This window comes from Panthera onca, chromosome A1, assembly GCF_046562875.1.
Source record: "Panthera onca isolate mPanOnc1 chromosome A1, mPanOnc1 haplotype 2, whole genome shotgun sequence".
In the NCBI taxonomy this organism is placed as follows: domain Eukaryota; kingdom Metazoa; phylum Chordata; class Mammalia; order Carnivora; family Felidae; genus Panthera; species Panthera onca.
In genome coordinates, this window is record NC_138339.1 from 69,061,382 (window position 1) to 69,084,150 (window position 22,769).

The window sequence follows — 22,769 nt, forward strand, 5'->3', positions numbered from 1 at the left end:
GAGATACCTATGGGAACCACCACAGCACAGCACGCACCACCTGACTTGCTAAGAGTGCATGCTATGCCACCTTGTTCTGTAGACATGGCCTTTCCAGCCAGGCCTCAGCTCCAGGTTACCTCCCTCAGCAAACTGTACAAAACTTTGCTACACTGCATCCCAACTCCCTGGGCTTCCTTAGATCTTCCCTCTCCAACCTGGCCTGCCTAGGGCCCTGGCAGCTACAGACCTCCTCCCACCAGTGTGAACTACTGACACTGCATGCCCCGCCCCTGCAGTTTCTTGCCGTTCCGTGCTATTGCATCACTGGCAAATACCTGTTCTGACTCAACTTAAACTCAAGTGGCCCAAGACTGCCCCTAAGTCAGGGACCAAACTCTGCCCACAATAGGCAAAGAGAGCCATTGCAGATGACTGGACTGAGGGCAAAAGTGGCTTAGCCACAATAGCAGGGTACATAATGCTATACACACCGGAGACACCCTTGAAGTGCCAGGTTCTGGTAAATAGGGGACATTGCACTGTAGGGCACTACGGGATCTCTTCTTCATAAGACCACTACTTTTAAGTTCAGGAGGTGTATCTGACTTTCCTAACAGATACAGAGTGAGACAGAGTGAGACAAAATGAAGAGATAGAGGAATATATCCTAAATGAAAGAATAGTACAAAACCATAGCAAGAGACCTAAATGAAATGGAGGTAACATGCTTGGTAGGGAATTTAATCATTGTAAAGATACTGACTTGATTTGAGAAAAGTGTGGAGGACCCCAGTGAGACCCTTAACAAAGGGATAGGAAACATAAAAAAGAACTCATTAGAAATGAACTATATAAATAAAATTAAAAATACACTAGATGCAATATATAGTAGACTAGAGGAAGCAGAAGAACACATCAGTCACCTAGAGAACAGGGTAATCACATCAGTCAAGCTGAACAGGAGAGACAAAAAACAATAATAAAATATGACAATGCACTATGGGAACACAGCAACACCATCAGGCATAATAACATTTGCATTATAGGGATCCTAGAAGAAGAAATGAGATAAATGGAGCATAATGAATTTGAAGAAATAATAGCTGGAAATGTCCTGAATCTGGGGAAGGAAACAGAAATCCAGATCCAGGAGGCAGAGAGAATCCTCAACAAAATTAACCAACAAGGTCCACAGTAAGACATATAGTAATTAAAATAGCAAAAAGTAGTGGTAAAGAAAGAATTTTAAAAGCAGCAAGATGAAAGAAACAGTTATATACAAGGAAACCCCATAAAGCAATCAGCTGATTTTTCAGTAGAACCTTTACAGGACAGAAGGGAGTGGCTTGATATATTCAAAGTGCTGAAAGAAAAATACTCTATCCAGCCAAGAATACTCTATCCAGTAAGACTATTTTCAGAGTAGAGGAAAGGTGAAGAGTTTCACAGACAAACAAAAGCTAATGTAACTCATGACCAGTAAACCAGCCCTACAAGAAATGTTAAAGGGGACTCTTTGAGTAGAAAGGAAAAATCATAAGCAGGAGTAAGAAAATTAGGAAGCACAAAGGCAGTAAAATTGAGTATATCTACAAAAATCAGTCAAGAGAGTCACAAAATAAAATGAAGTAAAATATGATACCATATACCTAAAACATGGAGGTGAAAGGAATAAAGAATGGGTTCAAACTTCAGTGATTACCAACCTAATATAGATTGCTGTATGTAGAAAATGTTATATACAAACCTAATGATAATATTAGGTAATAAATTAGATAATAAGCCACATATCAAAAACCACTGATAGATATGCAAAAAATAAAGAGAAAGGAATCCAAGTATAGCACTAAAGAAATACGGTAAAACATGAGAGAAGACAGGGAGAGAAGAAACAGAGAACTACAAAAACCACCATAAAACAAGTAACAAAATGGCAATAAGTACATAGCTATCAGTAATTACTTTGAATGTAAATAGACTAAATGCTTCAATCAAAAAACGTAGGGTGACAGAGTAGATGAAAAACAAGACCCATTTATGTCCTGTCTACAAGAGACACATTTCAGACTTAGAGACACATACAGATTCAAAGTAAAGGGATGGAAAAGCATTTGTTATGCAAATGGAAGTGAAAAGGAAGCCTAAACATTTTGTTTATATCAAACAAAATAGACTTTAAAACAAAGACTACAAAAAGAGACAAAGGAGGACATTATATAATCATAAAAGGAACAATTCAACAAGAAGATACAATGTAAATATTTATGCATTCAACATGGGAGCTCCTAAAAACATAAAGCAGCTAATAACAAACATAAAGGAAGTAATCAATTGCAATACAATAATAGGTAACTTTAACACCCCACTTACATCAATGAATAGATCATCTAAACAAAATCAACAAGGGGGCAGTGACTTTGAATGACACATGGGACCAGAGCAATCTATCAGATATATTGAGGATAATCTATCTAAAATGGAATACACATCCTTCTTGAATGTATATGCAACACTCTCAAGAACAGATCACATATTAGGCCACAAACTAGTCTCAACAAATTAAAAAAGATCAAAGTCACACTATGCATCTTTTCTGATGATGATGCTATGAAACTAGAAATCAACCACAAGAAAAAATCTGTAAAGAACACAGATACATGGATGTTAAATAACCTGCTACTAAAACAATGAATGGGTCAACCAGGAAATAAAAGAAGTAAAAAAATAAACGAAAACACAATGGTTCAAAATCTTTGGGATGCAGCAAAAGCAGTTCTAATAGTGAATTTTATAGCATTACAGGCCTACCTCAAGAAGCAAGAAAAATCTGAAATAAACAACCCAACCATATACCTATAGGAACTAGAAAAAGAATAACAAACAAAATTCAAAGTCAGTAGAAGGAAGGAAATAAGAGTAAAGCAGAAATAAATGAAATAAAACTAAGAAAACAATAGAATAGATCGATGAAACCAGAAGCTGGTTCTTTGGAAAGGTCAACAAAATTGATAAACCTTTAGCCCGAGTCATAAAAGAGAGAGGGACAGAAATAAAAAACACAAAATCAGAAATGAAAGAGGAGAAAACATCTGACACCACAGACATACAAAGGATTATAAAAGAATATCTTGAAAAATTATTAACCAACAAATTGGACAACCTAGAAGAAATGGATCATTTCCTAGAAAAATATAACCCCCCAAAATTGATTTAGGAGAAATAGAAAATTTAAAGAGACCAATTACCAGTAATGGACTTCAATAAGTAACCAAAAACCTCCCACCAAACCAAAGTCCAGGACCAGACAGCTTCAGAGGTAAATTCTAGCAAACATTTATAGAAGAATTAATACCTATTCTTCTCAAACTATTCCAAAAAATAGAAGTCAAAGGAAAGCTTCCAAATCCATTCTATTGGGCCAGCATTATTCATATACCAAAACCAGATAAAGACACTACAAAAAAAGAGGACTACAGGCCAATATATCTGATGACTATAGATGCAAAAACCTTAATATTAGTAATCTGAATCCACAGTACAGCAAAAAAATAATAATAATATTTCACCATGATCAAATGGGATTTATTTCTGGGATACAAAGGTGTTTCAATATTTGCAAATCAATGATGTGACACATCATATCAACAAGTGAAAGGATAAAAACAATATGATCATTTCAATAGATGCAGCAGAAAAAGCATTTGACAAAGTACAACATCGATTCATGAAAAAACTTTCAACAAGGTAGGTTTAGAGGGAACATGTCTGAACATAATAAAGGCAATATATTAAAAACGCACAGATAACTCAATGCTGGAAAACTCAATGGAATCACACTCAATGGTGGAAAACTGAGAGCTTTACCCCAAAGGTCAAAAAGAAGACTAGGATGTCCACGCTCACCTCTTTTATACAACAGTGCCAACAGTCCACAGCAAATCAGACAACAAAAAGGAATAAAAGGCATCCAGATTAGTAAGAAAGAAGTAAAACTTTCACTATTTGCAGATGACATAACACTATATATAGAAAACCTTAATGATTCCACCAAAAAACTACTAGAACTGATAAATGAATTCAGTAAGGTCACAGGGTACAAAATCAATATATAGAAATGTACTGCATTTCAATACAATAATAATGAAGTATCAGAAAGAGAAATTAAGAAAGCAACCACATTTATAATTGCATGAAAATAACAAAATACCTAGGACGAAACTTCACCAAGAAGTTAAAAGAACTGTACTGTGAAAACTATAAAATAGGAGGAAACTGGTCATGAGCACCAGGTATAGAAGTGTTGTTGAACCACTATGTTGTATACCTGAAGTTAATATTACACTGTATGTTAACTAACTGAAATTTAAACAAAACTTAAACAATGTTTTTAAAATTTAAAGAAATAAATAAATTAAAAAATATACAACTACAAAAAAATAAAGTACTATTATGAAAAAAATGATGAAAGAAAATTGAAGATGACACAAAGAAATGTAAACACATGGAAAAATAAATATTGTTAAAATTTCCATACTACCAAAACCAATCTAAAGATTTAATGCAATCTCTATCAAAATACCAGGAACATTTTTCACAGAACTGGTACTAAATCCTAAACTTTGTATCAAACCTCAAAAGACCCTGAATGGCCAAAGCGAACTTGAAAAGGAAGAATAAAATCCTAAAATTTGTATGACGCCACAAAAGAACCTGATAGCCAAAGCAAACTTGAAAAGGAAGAACAAAACTGGAGGTGTCACAATCCCAGATTCAAGATATACTATGAAGCTGTAGTAATCAAAACAGTATGGTATTGGCACATAGACACAAAGATCAGTGGAAGAGAAAAGAGAGCACTCCTCCCGCTCAATATAATAGAAAGCCCAGAAGTAAAACCACTATTATATGGTCAATTAATCTCTGACAAGAGGCAAGAATATGCACTGAGAAAAAGTTTCTTCAACAAATAGTGTTGGTAACCCTGGGCCACTTTCTTTCATATACAAAATAAACTTAAAGTAGACTAAAGACTTAAATGTGAGATCTGAAGCCTTAAAAATCTTGGAAAGAGAGCACAGGCAGTAATTTCTCTGACATCAGCCATAGCAACATTTTTATAGATCTATCTCCTGAGGTAAGGGAAATAGAAACAAAAATAAACTATTGGGACTACATCAAAATGAAAAACTTTTGCATAGAAAGGAAACAATCAAAACTAAAAGGCAACCTTCTTAATGGGAGAATATATTTGCAAATGACATTGGATAGAGGGTTAGTATCCAAAATATATAAAGAACTTATAAAACTAACATCAAGAAAACAAATAGTCCAATTAAAAATGGGCAGAAAATATGAACAGACATTCCTCCAAAGAAGACCTACATATGGCCAATATATACATGAAAAGATGCTCAATATCACTCATCAGGGAAATGCAGATCAAAACCACAATGATATATCACCTCACACCTGTCAGAATCAAAAACACAAGAATCAACAAGTGTCAGTGAGCATGTGGAGAAAAAAGAAACCTTGTGCACGGTTTGTGGGAATGCAAACTGGTGCAGCCACTCTGGAAGACAGTATGGAGTTTCCTCAAAAAATTAAAAATAGAACTACAACATATTCCAGTATTCCAATACTGGGTATTTACCCAAAGAATATGAAAACACTAATTCAAAAAGATACATGTACTGCTATGTTTATAGCAGCATTATTTCCAATAGACAAGATATGGAAGGATCCCAAATGTCTATCAGTAGGTAAATAAAGAAGGAATAGTGTGTGTATGAATATTATTCAGCCATAAAAAAAGAATGAAATCTTGCTATTTGCAATGATATGGATGGATCTAGATGATATAATTCTAGGTAAAATAAGTCTGAGAAATACAAATACCATATGATTTTATTCGTGTGGAATTTAAGAAACACAGCAAACAAAGAAAAGAGAGAGACAAACCAAAAAAACACTCTTAACTATAGGGAACAAACTGATGGTTACCAGAGGGGCGGTTAGTGGGGGGAATGGGTGAAATAGGTCAAGGGTATTAAGAGTACACTTACCACAATGAGCACTGAGTAATGTATAGAATTGTTTACATCTGAAATTAACATAACACTATATGTTAAGTATGCTGTTGGAATACATTTTAGAATAAATTAAAATCAATATAACAGGAAAAAAGTATACACGACAAATTTCTTCTTAGTACTCGAAAATCTAAAAATTTTTGGGAACAGTTCTTTTGTCATTTTATATTGAAGCAGTGAAATCTAAGGTTGATTTTACTTAAGTTTATTCCTTTCAATATATGTAGAATTTTGCTTTTATCCTTGTAGTTATTTTTTTTCCTGGGTCACTATTTTTTGAACTGGTATAGAAAGTCATTTAAATAAACATACTTAGGTCTGTTTCAACTCTGTAAGTCTTCTGTGGTCATACCTTTGAATACTGCTTCTATTTCAAATTTTCTGGGTTTTTAAAAAATTGATAATTCTTGGGTTATATAACATTCCATTTTAGTTATTTCTTCTCTATTTGAACTTTATATTTTCCTCTTATCCTTGGAAATCTTCCTGAATTGGTAGTCCTTAATACTGGTTTATTTTTCATAATGTCTGCTCTGTTTTCTTAAAATGCTTTCCTATGTCTTGGTCTTTTACAATGGCACTTTATCTTTTCATACCATCCTTTATCATCTCACATTTTTTCTAACTTTTCTATTCTTATGACTATCAGTTCCCATTTTACAGATATTATATCTTTGTACTTACTGAGTGGAAAGTAGTTTTCTGTAACTTCTTCCAGATTTCTACTGTAAATAATTGTTTAAAAATTTATTTTCTTCTGTATATGTGGGATGATGTACATTCTTCTTGACTTTCAGTAAGTTAGAGATTATTTTGGAAGTTTTCTTCTACTTTCCACTTAGCGAAGAGAGGTCTATATAGGACTGGTGTTTGCCAACAGAAAGGATTTACAAATTGTCCTTTGTCCCCTTCTATTTGCATGCTAGTGGATGCCCAAAGTTAGGTGTATAGCTGGATAGCCTGGTTCCCAGTTTCTCTAGTAGGATTTTATCTAATGTGGCTCTGCTGGAATGTGAGGAGATTTTCCATATTCCACCTGGATCTCAGATTGCTGAATAGTGCTATTATCCTCAGTCTGTTTGGAAAACAGAGGCCCTTCCTATCTCTCCAAGTTTCTGCTTACTCCCAGTAAAACTTCATTTGTGGTGACATTTCTATGATATAATTAATCTCTGACCATCAATTTTCTTCTATTTAATTTTTAAAATTAATTTTTATGGCCTGGAGAAGGTAACTGTATATATAGGGGAGCAGATATGGGGAGGGGGAAAGTAACCACTTAGGTGCTGCAAAAATAGTTACCTGCATTATTGGTTGGTTAAGACCTTGTAAGCAAATACTCATAGAGCAAGGACTTCCTGCTTTCATGTGAGCATTTCCCCCTCTTTCTTTCAGAAGAGTGCTGGTGGGTCCTAGTTTCCATTTTGAAATCCAATTCCTCTATTACTAAATATTGCACATAGTAAATATAGATTCTGGGTTATCTATTTTTTCGATCAGTTCCCAATCAAGAACATATTATAATGGAATAAGAGTGTTATTAGAGGGATACTACAAACATAGCATAGTATATTTTTAAAGTATGAATAATTTCAAGAATTTTTTTCCCTAGCTATTATCAATAACAAATTATTTGTAATATATCTCATAATTATGGAAACATGCCAGCATGTCAAGAAATTCTAGAATAAAACAGTGGCAGAATATTAATACTTAGGCATTCTAAGTTGTTTAGCTTCAAGCCTAAAATCTTATACTATTATATTTTCTATCCGGCAACAGTTTAGTCCTTCAGAGTCAGGAAAGAGGAAAAAACATCTCTCATATTTCCCCCTTCACCCACCCCAAATCTGTTGTTGCTATGGCAATTAATTGCTCCTCTGGTAAGACAACTCTGCCAATCTTTCATACTCTGCCACCATTCTGTTTCAATAACTCCTGAAGTGGTCCCACTTCTTTAAGTATTTCTTGCTCAATCTACACAACTGTCAGAGTAATCATTTTGAAACACAATTCTGATCATACTATTTTACTACTTAAAAGCTTTCAAAGACTATAAGTGTGTTGTGCTGAATGAAGGCAAAATCTTCATAGAGAACAGATTCAGAGCCCCTAGTTTCCATCTCTATCACTTCCACTTTCCCCCCTTCCTTCCTCTTCTTGAGGACCAGAATGATATATTCCATAGATTGTCTGATGTCTCTGTCTGGCATATAAGAAAAAGCCTATAAATCCTGATGTTTCTGGATTCTTCAAGAAAATGGCTTCACTCCTGTGCTAAGCAGCCCCCTAAAATGGCCTCCATTGATTCCTGTTTCTTGATATCCCTGCCCTGGTGTAATCACTTCTGTTATAGTGATGAGAATGTGGCAAAAGGGAGAAGATGCCACTTCTAAGGTTGGGATACAAAAACAAAACAAAACAAAACAAAAAAAACCTCACAAAAAAACCAGAGGCTTCTGTCCTGGAGACTCTCACTCAGTCACTCACTGACTGTGAGGGAAATTAACCACCATGTTGCCTTGAGGAGGGGCTTGAGTGGCAAGAAACTGATGTCTCTGACCAATAGCCAGTAAGGACGTGCCAATAGTCATATGAATAAGCTTGAAACTGAATTGTCCCCCAAGGAGCTTGATGCCTGCAACCTCTGCCAACACCTTGGTTTCAGCCCTGAGAGAGACCTTGAGCCAAAGGCCATGTCCAAATTCCTTACCCGGAAAAACTGTGAGATGATTAACCTCCTGCTTTAAAGATGTATGAAAATTGCTAACTGAGGAGTAATTTGTTATGCAGTAATATGTAACTAATGTAATCACACCATGATGAGAGCCATTATTCAACAAGCCCCAACAACCCACCCAGAGCTTCCCATTGCCTTTTTACTATTTTGCTTTTAAACACAAATAATTGAGAACAGGGGCATGAGGAAAACCTGGGGAATGATGGTTATGTTCATTTTCTTGAATATGATGATGTTGCCAAGGACATATATGTATTATCTAAATGTATGAAATTATATATTTTAAGCATGCACAACTTATTGCCTGCTAATTATACCTCAATAAAACTGTTAAAATGTGAATAGAGATAATAGATTCACCAAATATTTGTAAAAAGACTCTAACATAAGAGACAGGGACCCAAATAAAATGTAAAGTCATTCAGAAAACTGAAACTGTGTAGGACAGAAGTGAAGTTCAAAAAGAAACTATAATTATCTTCTGAGAAATAAATGAAAATTTTCTCATCCATGAAAAGGGGATGCTATAAAAAAGAACAGTACAAGAAAGAATTCTTAGAAATTAAAAACATAATAGTGGAAGCTAAAAATTCAACAGAATGTTGGATGATAAAAATGAAGAGATCTCTCAGAAAGTAAAATAAAGACACAAAGAAGAGGGAAATGGGAACAAGAAGATAAGAAATGATAGGCACAGTTCCAGAGGTCTAACATTAGAATAAAGGGAATTCCAGGGGGGAAAAAGAACAAAGACGACTAAGGGAAGTTATTTATCAATGAAAGGCTTTTTGTTGTTTTTTTTAATTTGAAGAACTAAAGACAAATTTATACATTTAAGGGGCCCAAATAGTGCTCAAAAAATAAATTTTAAAAGACCTATTGTAAGGCACTTTGTATTATCCATTATATGTAATAAATGACCAAAAAGTGTAGCAACTAAAAACAACACACATTTACCATCTCACAGTTGCATTGAGTCAGGAATCCAGACATAATTTATCTAGGTTCGCTGTTTGAAGGTCTTTTACATGCTGCAATCAAGGTGTTGGCCAAGACTCAGGTCTCATCTGAAGGCAAACCTGGGAAGACTCCACTTGGAAGATGACTCATAAATTATTAGAAGGATTTAATTCCTTGTGTGTTGTTAGACTGAGAATCTAAACATCTTATTGACTGATATCCATAGGCCATTTTTGTTACTTGCCTTGGTAGGCCTCTCTAATATGGGAACTTGAATTACCAATGCATACATGCCAAGAAGGCAAAAAAAGAGTTAGCTAACAAGACAGAAGTCACACCTAATTATTGAAGTGATATCCCATTACATTTTATTAAATTGTATTGGTCAGAAACAAGTCATTGGGTAAGCCCATACATACTGTAGGAGAATTACACAGGGCATAAGTACTAGCAGTTGGGGATTATTAGGATGATTTTGGAAATCTGCCTACCACACACTTCATTGTGAAAATTGAAAAACTAAGGAAAAAGTAAACTTAAAACTTCCTGTGACAGAAACCATTAGCAATCATAAAACATTTCGTGTGTTTTTTGTTTTTCCAGAAGACTTCCTTGCAGTTAGATTAGAATAGTGGTTCTCAGTCAGGGGTAATTTTGGCTCCCAGAAGACTCTGGCAACATTCATGGACATTTTGGTTGTCACAAGTCAGGGGTGTTATTCATTTGGAAACTTGGTATGTTGCTAAATGTCCTACAATGCACAGGATAACCCCCCACAATATAGCAATGTCTAATCTAAATGTCAATAGGTCAGGTTTAGAAACCCTGGATTAGAATATATTTTTTGCTAAGTACTATGAGCTGAAATGACATGACACTTCTGTGGCCAAACAATTAAGATCTAGTATCTCTCCTCGCCAGGGGTATTCCCAGAATGACAGTGATATAGCACACCTAGAAAGCAACCAGTTCCAAATGGTGTACAAAGATATTTAAACTCAATAAGTTCAAACCTGAAGTTATCACTTGTTTTCCATGCAATCTGTATCCCTCAAGGAACTCTGATACACGTACACAGTTAATTGATATGTACCTTTATTTTCACTAACACTATAGTAACTCCTACTCATTCTTGAGATTGGTTTCAGAGGTGTTCCTAGAGCCATACCTCTGCCTGGGGGGAGATTACATTCTTCCTGCTTTGTGAAAGCATCTACATAAGTTTCTATAAGCTGCCTTAAAAATATAAACATCCTTTTTAAAATTAACATCATTTTACTGTGTCTTTCAGCCAATCAAATCATAATCCAGTTGTGATAACCACACAAATTAGTGTCTAAAATGAGAATGATAAAATGGCCCAGACTTTAATGGCTAAATTGATTCATAGGATTGTAGAAACACTCAAAAGTAGAGGATAAATCTGCAATTCTAGGATAGCAGAGGACCATCCCTGGCTCACGACTGCAAAATTTTGTTTCTGGAAATGCAAGAAGAATTGTTTTTGTGTGACATGTCCATTGGAAATTTTGACTTAGATTGAAAAGATATTAAAATTCAAAAAGCCTTGACTTTGAGTTCCATAGTTTCTCAGTAAGCTGTAGTCAATGTGAAAGTGACACCTGAAACTTTCTGGCAGGTGCTTTATATGGAAACCACCAGATCAATAGTCTGACTGGCAGGGAAAATTACGACTGAAACTATAGTAGCCGATGTCTAAGACAGAGCACATTGGATGGGATCTTTGGGAATGGAACAAGGCCAAGGACCCTGGAGTTTCCCTTCACTGGTGATTCTCATGCCAGGCAGAAATGGGATCATTGTCCAGCCTGAAGATGTCAGAGAGGGGAGACCACAACAATTTTTTAACTCTCACTGAGCAGACTGTATTTATAGAATGTTTTTAAATGCAGGAACTACAAAACAGAGCAATTAAATAGGTTTCAGATATTTTTACATAAGGGATAAAGTAATGGTAATAATACTAGTTAAGTTGAGAACAACTTTTTTCTTTATTAGCCTACTTTTACTAGCCTACTTTGGATAGCTTTCTTGTAAATATCTGTGCTTTAAATCTTGTCCCTTATAGGAAGCTGTAATCTTGAGGTCCTGTGTTTTGGACAATCTAATTATGGTGAAGGAAAATAAAAATGTTTAGATATGATATATTACTTGAACCAATTACCCTTCCTAAATAGAAAATCAACATTATTAATTTGAGATAAAAATCTTCCATTTATGTGCCCAGAAAGTAATTAATTTTTAACCCCCTTTTAAAAAGATATATGAAAGATTAAATTTGAATAGATAGGGTTCTGAGTGTGAAAGTTATGGTTAAATATATCTCTAAGGACTTGAAACTTTTAGTTTCCTGAATGTTCCATGGTTCCTAAGGCCACTGAATTGAAATGGAATTGGGAAAGATGCTACTGAAGTATTAATGGACAGTTCTACTTAAGATCTAATTTTGTATGTAATCAAAGTTGTTATTAGCTTAAAATGGACTATTATATCAATAGGATGTTTTATACAAGCCTCATGGTAACCACAAAGCAAAAACTTACAGTAGATACACAAAAGGTAAAGAGAAGTGAATCAAAGCATATCAGTATGGAAAAAACATCAGTTCACAAAGGAAGACAGCAAAAGTGGAAGAAACAAAGGAACTATAAAACAGACCAAAACAACAATAATATGGCATTAATTCATCCTAACCCATCAATAATTACTTTAAATATAAATATAAATAAAATATACTTTAAAAATAAATATAAATTTTCGAACGAAAGCTATAGAGTGAATGAATGGATTAAAAAACAAAACAAAACAAGATACTGCCTACATTAGGCTCACTTCAATTCTAAAGACAGGCACAGACTCAAAATAAAGAGATGTAAAAGATATTCCATGCAAACAAAATTTTAAAAAGGTAGCTATCTTATATTGGACAAAATAGACTTTAAGTCAAAAACTGTAACAGGAGAAAGAAGGTCATAACATAATGAAAAAGGGGTCAATTCATCAAGAGGATATAACAATTGTAAATATGTATGTACCCAACTTTGAGGCAACAAAATATATTAAGCAAATACTAATATATCTGAAGGGAGAAAGAGACAACAATACAATAATAGGAGACTTTAATTTTCCCTTTTCAACAATGTATGGAATATTCGGACAGAAAAATAAAAAGAAAACATTGGACTTAAATTATACTTTAGACCAAATGGACCTAACAGACATTTACATAACATTCCACCTAACAGCATCATATTCTTCTCAAGTGCACATGGAACATTGTCCAGGAGAGATCATGTTAGGCCACAAAACATGTATTTAGCAAACTTAAGAGGACTGGAATCATACCAAGTAGTTTTTCCAACTACAGTGTTCTAAAACTATAAAAATCAAAAACAGGAGAACTGGAAATTCACAAATATGTGAAAATTAAATAACATTCTCCTGAACAACCAATGGATCACAGAAGAAATCAAATGTGAAATAAAAAAAATATCTTGAAACAAATGAAAATGGAAATACAACATAGCAAAACTTATGGGATGCAGCAAAAGCAGTTCTGAGGGAAGTTTATAGTGATAAATACTTACCTTAAGAGAAAAAGAAAGATCTCAAACAACCTAACTTAATACCTCAGGGAACTAAATGATGAACAAAATAAGCTTAAGGTAGCAGAAGTAAAGACCTAACAGATCAAAGAAATAAAGGAAATAATAGAGACCAAAAAATGCTAGAAAAGATTAATGAAACTAAGAGCTGTTTTTCTGAAAAAATAATCAAAATTTACAAGCCTTCATCTAGACCCACCCCCCAGAGAGAGAAGACTCAAATAAATAATAAAAAGGTATGGCATTGCAACAGATACCACAAAAATATAAAGGATTATAAAAGACTACTACGAACAATGGTATTCCAGCAAATTGGATAAACTAGAAAAAATGGATAAATTCCTAGAACCATAAAACCTACCAAGAATTAATCATGAAGAGATAGAAAATCTGAACAGACAATAACAAGTTGATTAAATCAGCAGTCAAAAAAAAAAAAAAAAACAAAAAAAAAACAAAACCAAAACCTCTCAACAAAGAAAATCCCAGACCAAATGATTTCACTGGTTTGGCTAATTCTACCAAACATTTAAAGAAGAATTAACATTAGTCCTTTTAAAACTCTTCTAAAAAAACTAAGGATGAGAGAACACTCTCAAACTCACTTTATGATGCCAGCAGTACCGTGATAACAAAGTCTGATAAGGATACTACAAGAAAAGAAAAGTACAGGTCATTTATCCTAATGAATATAGATGCAAAAATTCTCAACAACAGACCAGCAAACCAAATTCAACAGCACATTAAAAGGACCATACATCATGATCAAGCAAGATTTATCCCTGGATGCAGGAATGTTTCAACATGTGTAAATCAGTAAGTGTGATATAACACATTAATAGAATAAAAGATAAAAATCATATGATCATCTCAATAGATGCAGAAAAGCATTTGACAAATTTCCCATTTTTACTTCATGATAGAAATCCTCAATCAATTGGGTATAGGAGGAACATACCTCACAACATAATAAAGCCTATAAATAACAAGCACACAGCTAACATTGTACTCAATGGTGAAAGCATACTACTAGAAGTCCTAGACAGAGCTGTGAAGCAAGAATAAGAAATTAAAGACATCCCAAGTCAGAAAGGAAGTACTTAAACAGTCTCTGTTTTGCAGATGACATAATTTTATATGCAGGAAAACAAAAAGGATCCATGAAAAACTATTAGACTAATAAATGAATTCAGTAAAGTTGCAGGATACAAAATCAACATACTAAATCAGTTGCTTTTCTGTACACTGACAATGAACTATGTAAAAATAACCTCTTTTACAAAGCATCAAAAACAATAAAATACTTAGGAATAAATTTAATCAAAGAGGTGAAAGTTCTGTACACTGACAACTTTAAGGCATTGATGAAAAAAAACTGAAGAAGATACAAGTCAATAGGAAGATACTCCACGCTTATATATTGGAAGATTTTAACACTGTTAAAATGTGCATACTATCCAAAGCAATATATAGATTCAGTGTAATCCCTATCAAAATGTCAATGGAGTTTTTCACAGAAGTAGAAGAAAAACAAATCCTAAAATTTGTATGAAATTACAAAGGACTTCCATTAGGCAAAGCAATCCTGAGAGAAAAGTTAGAGGCATTACACTTCTCAATTTCAAACTATAGTACAAAGTTATAGTTATCAAAAACGGTATGGTGCTGGCATAAAATCAGAAACATAGACCAATGGAACAGAATGAAAAGCCTGGAAACAAACCCATGCATATATAGTGAACTATTATTTGATAAGGCAGCCAAGAAAATTCAATGGAAAACAGTTTCTTCAGTAACGAGTGGTGGGAAACTTGGGTATTCATATACAAAAGAATCTATTCATATCCCCCTCCTATACCACTCACAGAATTAATCTGAAATGGATTAAAGACTTAAATATAAGAACTGGAACTGTTAAACTCCTAGAAGAGAACATAAGAAAAAATAACCTCGACATTGGTCTTGGCAACAATTTTTTGGATCTGACCTGAAAAGCAAAGGGAACAAAAGTGAAAATAAGCAAGTGGAACCTATATCAAATTAAAAAGCTTCTGCACAGAAAAAGAAAAAACAAATCAAACCATGAAATGGTAACCTATAGAATGGGATGAAATATCTCCAGAACATCTATGTAGAAAAGAATTTAATATATAAAATAAATAAGGAACTTCTACAACTCAGTAGCAAAACGCCCCAAATAATCCAATAATAAAATGGGCAAAAGACCTGAATAGACATTTTTCCAAAGAAGACAAATGGCCAACAGGTACAAAAAAAAGGTGCTTATTATCACTAATCAAATCAAAACCACAATGGGATATAACCTCATACTTGTTAGGATGTTATCAAAAAGATAAAAGATAACAAGTGTTGACAAGAATGTGGAGAAAAGGGAATCCTTGCACACTCTTGATGGGAATGTACAATGGGTACAGCTGTTACGGAAAATAGTATGGAGGTTCCTCGAAAATTTAAAATAGAACTGCAGTGTGATCCAGCAATTCCACTTCTGGGTATATATCCAAAGGAAACAAAATCACTATCTCAAAAAGATATCTGTGCCCCCACATTCATTGCAGCATTGTTTACAACAGCCAAGACATGGAAACAACCTAAGTATGCACTGACAGATAAATAGATAAAGGAATGTGGTATATATGCATGATGGAATATTATCTAGCCATAAAAGGAGAAGAAAATTTTGCCATTTGTGACGGCATGGATTGACCTTGAGGGCATTATGTAAGTGAAATATGAAATAAGCCCAACAGAGAAAAGCAAATACTGTATCATCTCACTTACATGTGGACTCTAAAAAAGCAGAACTCATAGAAACAGAGTAGACTGGTATTTGCCAGGGGTTGGAGGAAGGGGGAAATGGGGAGACCTTTATCAAAGGGTACAAACTTGTAGTTGTAAGAGGACTAAGTTCTGAAGATCTAATATATAGCATGGTAACGTTGTTAACGTAGTTAGCAATACTGTGTTATATACTTGAATAGTGCTAAGAGAGTAGATCTTAAATGTTCTCATCACATACAAAAGTGCTAGTTATGTGAAATGACAGAGGTGCTAACTAATTTTGTGGTAGTCATTTTGTAATATATACCTGTATTAAATCATCATGTTGTACACCTTAAATTGACACAGTGTTATATATCAATTATATCTCAATAAAGCTGAAATAAAAAGAAGAAACTGCAGTAGAACTGAGGAAGTCTTTGAGGAAATAAGTTGGTTAAGGAGAGTATTCTAGTAGCCAAATAATGAAAATTTAAGCTTCCCAAACGGGAAAAAGAAGTATACAATTGATTGGAACAAGTTTGGAATCAGTGAAAAGTGATACATCCACAATGTTTTTGAGGATCATAAATCTATGATGAACATCAAAAAGGAAAATAAAGTATACTAGAAAAAATGCCAGCCAATGAGTCTGGGTGCCCAGTTTCTCTCCAATCAACCAATCAATCAATCAGTGTGTGATAAAGGGGTAAGTCATTGAATTGCTAAACAAGAGGTAGTTCTGTGGGTTGTTTAAAAATACAGTTTCTTTCCCTCATTGGGCAATTCCAAAGGTTATTTTAGTCTGCTTGAGATAAAAGCAACCTTTTACCTGCTAAGTTGATGCTTCAACACTGAATCATAGGTCAGAGTGTGAAATGCAGGATTAAAGAGGCCTGAGACATGGGCATGCCACATGTTTCTGGGGAATACCTCCTGTATGATGGGATGTTCACTCCGTACTTGTATATCCTCAGAAAATCTTGGGAACCTGAAAAACCACAATTCTGTTTAAAAAACTGTGTTATCCCTTATTTTTTGTTTTGGTCTATTTTGGCAAATATCTCTGAACATTTCCCATCTTTGACATATTAAAAAAACTGAACATGTCCTAAATGTGTCTTTTACTCAATCCATAAACATCCTAGTGGGACAACCATGCATAATTAATTCAGGAAACTTTCTCTTACCTCCTACCTCTGTACTCCACAAAACCCTATTTTATTATTTTATAGAAGTTTTTTTTTTTTCAGTGTACTGTAGATTTCTGTTTACATGTCTGCAACCCATCTGAACTTCGAATTTCTACAGCATGGTATGCAAGTTTAAAAAAAAAATATTTTTTCTTCCAGTCCTTACAATAACTTGCCTCTCACAATAAATGTGGAACATATGAATGAATGAGTGAATAAATGAGTCACCAGTCTTCCCTTAAGTGTATTCTAGGTTCCATCCTTCTGAGTCCAAGTACTTCTCATATGAGTCCTTTGTTTCCTTCATCCCTGTCTGTGCTTCTGCTTTGTTACTTGTAGTGGGTTGAATTGTGTCCTCCAAAAGATATATCCAAGTTTTAAGACTCCATACTTGTCAATGTGACTTTATTTGGGTAAATAAGATAAAGATCCCTTACTAAAGATAAAGATGAGGTCATCTTGAATTAGGATGTGTCAAAAATTGCACTGGAAATTAAACAAAGAAGACTTTATTCAAGTCTTGCAATATAGAAGAGAGATTGAATTAGACTCCCTTGAAACAAAAGACAGGAGGATTTTTAGTGCTGAAGTGAGGTAGTGGAAAAGTACTGGAGGATGTTAGAGGAGCGGGGATGGGGAGGTGGGGGGGCAATGTGATGGGGTCATCTGTGCTTGCTAATTGTCAATTTCTAGGTTAAGCTCCTACCCTACCACAGATACTGGAGGACAGGAGCACTATCTTTCTTGATTGATTGTATTTTAAAGGGATGGTCAGGGGCCCAGGGTCAGGAAGAAGCCTTGTCTAAGGTTTAGTCAAGCTGAGGGGAAAGTTAAGGCTGTCTTGGTCATGTGGGCCTTACATCCGGTGACAATGTCCTTGTGTTCTTATGAATGAGAGATGGAAAATAGAAGACACTCAGAAACACAGAGAAGGTCACATGAAGATGGAGAAAAATGGGAGTGTTGTGTCTATAAACCAAGGAATGCTAAGGATTTCTCACAGCCATTGGAGGCTAAGAGTGGCATGCAATATGTTTTCCCCAGAGCCTCCAGAGGAACCCAACTTAACAACACGATTAAGATCTTTTGGACTCAAGGACTGGAAGAGAATGGATTTCTGTTTTTTTAAGCTGATCAATTTGTGGTAATTTGTTATGGCAGACCTAGGATTGTCATACAAGAAATTTATGGAAAGGTTTCTCTCCAATTCCCATTTAACTCCAAAAAGTCAAAATTGTACATCTCATTCATGACGTACCTTAAATGTTTTGTTCCTGCATCCTTTTTTGCTTTTCTTTTTTTCCTCTTTTTGGTACCAGCCAAAAGCCATGGCTTCCTCCTCTGAATTCTTTTGATAATGCTGATGATAAGGGTAAAAAAGCTGGAACTTGTTTAGTATATGCTCCATCAAACATGCTTTATGTCTTATCCTTCTTAATCCTCATAAAGATATAACAAGGTAGGTACCATTATTTTTTTATATTAAAAATGAAGACACTGAGGAACATAAGGATTAAATAGTACTAAGTAGCAGAATGAAAATTTGCTTTGAGATCTGACTGCAGAGCCCTGTGCTTAACCATTTTACTGTATTTTTCAGTTTATATAATTGAATGTTTATCTTTCTTATGTCTCATGTTGTCTCCTATTATAGTTATCTACTCATTTTTCTTTTTTAGTATAAACTATTCAGCTGAGATAACTAAAAATCACAGATGCCCAAGCATATCCATTTAATCTTCCCATTTTAAAGGTTTTCTAATATTATTTATATTGTGATGCATTTCTTTCAACTTTTATGATTCAAGAAGTAATTGAGGAAACTTGCTTGAATACTTTTAACCTTTAATAATTTTTTAATGTTTAATTTTGAGAGAGAGAGAGAGAGACAGAGTGTGAGCAGGGGAGGGGCAGAGAGAGAGGCAGACACAGAATCTGAAGCAGGTTCCAGGCTCTGAGCTTTCAGCACAGAGCCCGATGCAGGGCTTGAACTCATGAACCACGAGATCATGACCTGAGTTGAAGTCAGACACTTAACTGACTGAGCCACCCAGGCACCCCAACCTTTAAATAATTTAAAAGTTCTGTCTTATTTATCTTTTCATAGCATTTAGCACAATTCTTTGAATATCAGAAATGCCCAAATTTTACTGAATGAATACAGTTAACCCAAGGATCTGCCCCTATATGTCCCCAAATTCCTCAGCATTCTAGGATCATATTTTCCTTTAATATTTTAATAGAATGGCTCAAGCCCCTATTGGACATGTGGTGGGAAGCCCATTGCTCTTCTGCCCCATAATACTTCTGAGTCTTGCAAGTTGGGGGAGGAGTCCATATATGTTCTCTGCTCACCTACCACTTGAGTTGTTTTCCTTTGAACTCCTGCTATCAGTTTCATTCTGTGACTTGTCTCCTCGGATTGCAATCCTCTTGCTGTCCTGGGTACTGTTCCACTGACGTAAGAGTGCTATCTGGGAGACGCTTACTGATGGCTTGGACTGTAAAGGGGATTAAAGCATATCCCAGCTTTAATTTATTCATTCAAGAATTCACCAAACATACTAGCATTCATTGAGTGTCTGGTGGCACTGTGCTGGGCACTGGTGAGACCAATAAAAAACAAATGAAGTCCTCACATTCATGTTGCCCATACTCTACTCAGGAAAACAAAACTCAGTCAGGCACACAAATGAATGTAAAATTACAATGGAGGTAAGTATGATGAAGGAAAGGCCCCTGATGGACTGAGGGCTATGGTAGTGGGCTTGCACAGAGAGTGGAAGGGTAAGTGTACATTAGCCAGCCCTGTGGCAGAGAGCAGCAGGGGAGAAAGGCACTGGAGAAAGGGTGACAGCACATGGAAACCATAGTAGGGTGGGGCAGGATACACTGCAGCAACTACAAAAAAGTCCATGTGCTAGAAACGTATAGATGCAGGCCAAGAAGAGAAGTGAGTCTGGAAAAAACATGCAAAGCCACTTTGCCAAGTGCACAGTCTACTTCAGGCTTTCTTGACAATAAATGTGATCTAAATCCTAAAGTTAAGTGGGAGTTATTAAACAGTTTGAAGTAGGGAATTGACATGATTCCCTTTGTATTTTGAAAAAAGTTCTGGCTACTGTATACAGATGAGACCAAAAAGGGTGAGGCGTGGTGGATGCAGGGATTCGAAAAAGGAAGTGTTGGTCCAGGTGAAAGATGATGGTTCAGACCAAGGAAATGATGGTGGAAATGTAGATAAATGGAAAGATTTCAGAAGCATTTAGTGCCAGCATAAAGCAAGAGGACCTAGTGATATGAGGGAAACATAGGATGTCAAATGTACAAAGCTCACTAAAATTTGCTGGATAGACAGAAAATTGCAAAAATTACACTAGACATTGCTGTCTTAAAAAGTGATCAGACTTTTCTGAATATGGCAAATTTTCATGGGCTATGTCTCTCCTTAGCTTCTTGCCTAAGAGCTTTTCCTTAAACCCACTTTCTCTCCTCTAAAACCATATTCTCTACAACCATTTTGTTGCTTTACGTATTTCTGGATTCACAACAATTTCTTCATAATAATTTTAACATAATGCAACTATTATGTGGACAATTTAACACTAAGTATCCACTAGTTTAGAGCCTAGGTTTGCACTGCCAACACTTCTGTTGAACTGTTTGTAAACTGTTTGCCATAGTTTCACCCTTAGTACTACAAAGACCTTGGAGAAGTACTGAAATCACAGCATTTTTTGTTTTTTTTTTTTTAGTATATCTTAGATCAAATTTTTAGGCTTAGACTTTCACCAGACCTTCCAGGGTCATGGGGTTATGTATGGCTATGGGAACTTTAATCTCCCCATTGGACAAAATTTATTTCATGCTTCCTTAAACCCTTCATTTCCTATCATCTCCTGTGCTACTGACTATACCTCCTAGGAGAAGATAACTTTTTTTAAAAATTTATTTTGAGGGGGGGGAGAGACAGAGATTGAGAGAGAGAGAGAGAATGCAAGCATGAGCTGGGAAGGGGCAGAGAGAGAGAGAGAGAGAGAGAGAGAGAGAGAGAATCCCAAGCAGGCTCCACACTGTGTGGGGTTTGAACTCATGAACTATGAAATTGTGACCTTAGCCAAAGCCAAAAGTATCAATGAGTACCCAAGCATCCCAAAGATTACCTTTTTATTATTTTCTAGTTCTGATACTATATATCATTCCCTACCTTCTAAAATGTCAGTTTAGGTAACCCAACATTATTTATAGAAACTAAAAGCTATAGATAGTAGTCTACAAAGAATAAGTACTTGATGTTAACAATGTAGAGTCAAAATGCTGTGTAATGAATTATGACTTGAAAATCCATATATTCCTGGAAGGAGAACTATCTATACCTAATATTGTTCTTGTGCTCTTTTGAAGGGAACATCCTTCTTTATCAGAACTTCCCATGTTTTCTTATCCGGATTTCTTCACCAGAGCTGATGAAGAATTGGCAAGAATCATTGACCATCATGTAAGATTGACTTCCTTAAACTAGCAGCAAAACCTCTGTTCTTTAAATGCACTTTGAATTAGAAACTGCAGTTCTGAGACTAAAACATTAACACATCAAACTTAGAAATGAAGCCATGATTAGGCATTGCCAAACTTAATTATATCTTACTGTGCTGTATATACACTTCAGTGCCTTTATTGGGTTACAGAAAATTTGGCTTTCTGTCATTTGTAAAATACTAGCCTTATCATGCTTCCTGAATTTAGTACTGATTTCTTGTGACAAGGATCTGGTATTGAACACTGAACACTGATTTCTTTTATAATGTGGTTTTAGTAATGGAACAAAAATCTTTTGACTCAATTTTTGGTGATCATTCTTTACCCCTGAAATATTAGACTTTAATCACTTTGTTCTTGGTATGAGTTAAACAGTGGCAATTCAAGGCCATTCACTTAAGACACCTTAATCCACTCAGCTATATTTAGTTCATGATTTATGAAATAATTTTGTAACTTTTTAAGAGTAGAGTTGGAGTAGAAGAGAAAATACTTATTTTCTCTTTTTCTTTGAATACAGTATGGACTCAATAGCATATAGAATATGTTTAATTAATTGTATCATCCTTTTATTCACTAATGAAGTTTCTGTGAAACCAATATATTATATATACAGAACATTATACAAATTTTGTAATGGCTTATAAATTGCAGCATCTGTATTTCACTATTCACTTCAACTAAATGATCTAGGATAGATGATAAGGGATAGCAAATAGCCAATGTGTATATACACGTATATGTAGTGTAGATTTAATAACAGAACAAAAACTTTTGACTGAATTTTCAGTGACAGTTTTTTAGCCTTGAAAGATTGATAAGACTTGAATCATTTTGTAATTAAACACATCTGCCT

General features: G+C 34.8%; 1 protein-coding gene across 8 annotated transcripts in view; it reads left to right on the forward strand.

The window, feature by feature from the left end:
• TMEM232 (transmembrane protein 232) overlaps window positions 1–22,769 on the forward strand; it is a 213,665-nt gene that overhangs the window by 187,740 nt on the left and 3,156 nt on the right. For all 8 annotated transcript variants that reach the window (XM_060635220.3, XM_060635225.3, XM_060635217.3 and 5 more), the window contains one exon: window positions 21,779–21,872. In XM_060635220.3, coding sequence (XP_060491203.1) covers window positions 21,779–21,872 — 94 coding nt within the window. The remainder of the gene's footprint in view (window positions 1–21,778; window positions 21,873–22,769) is intronic.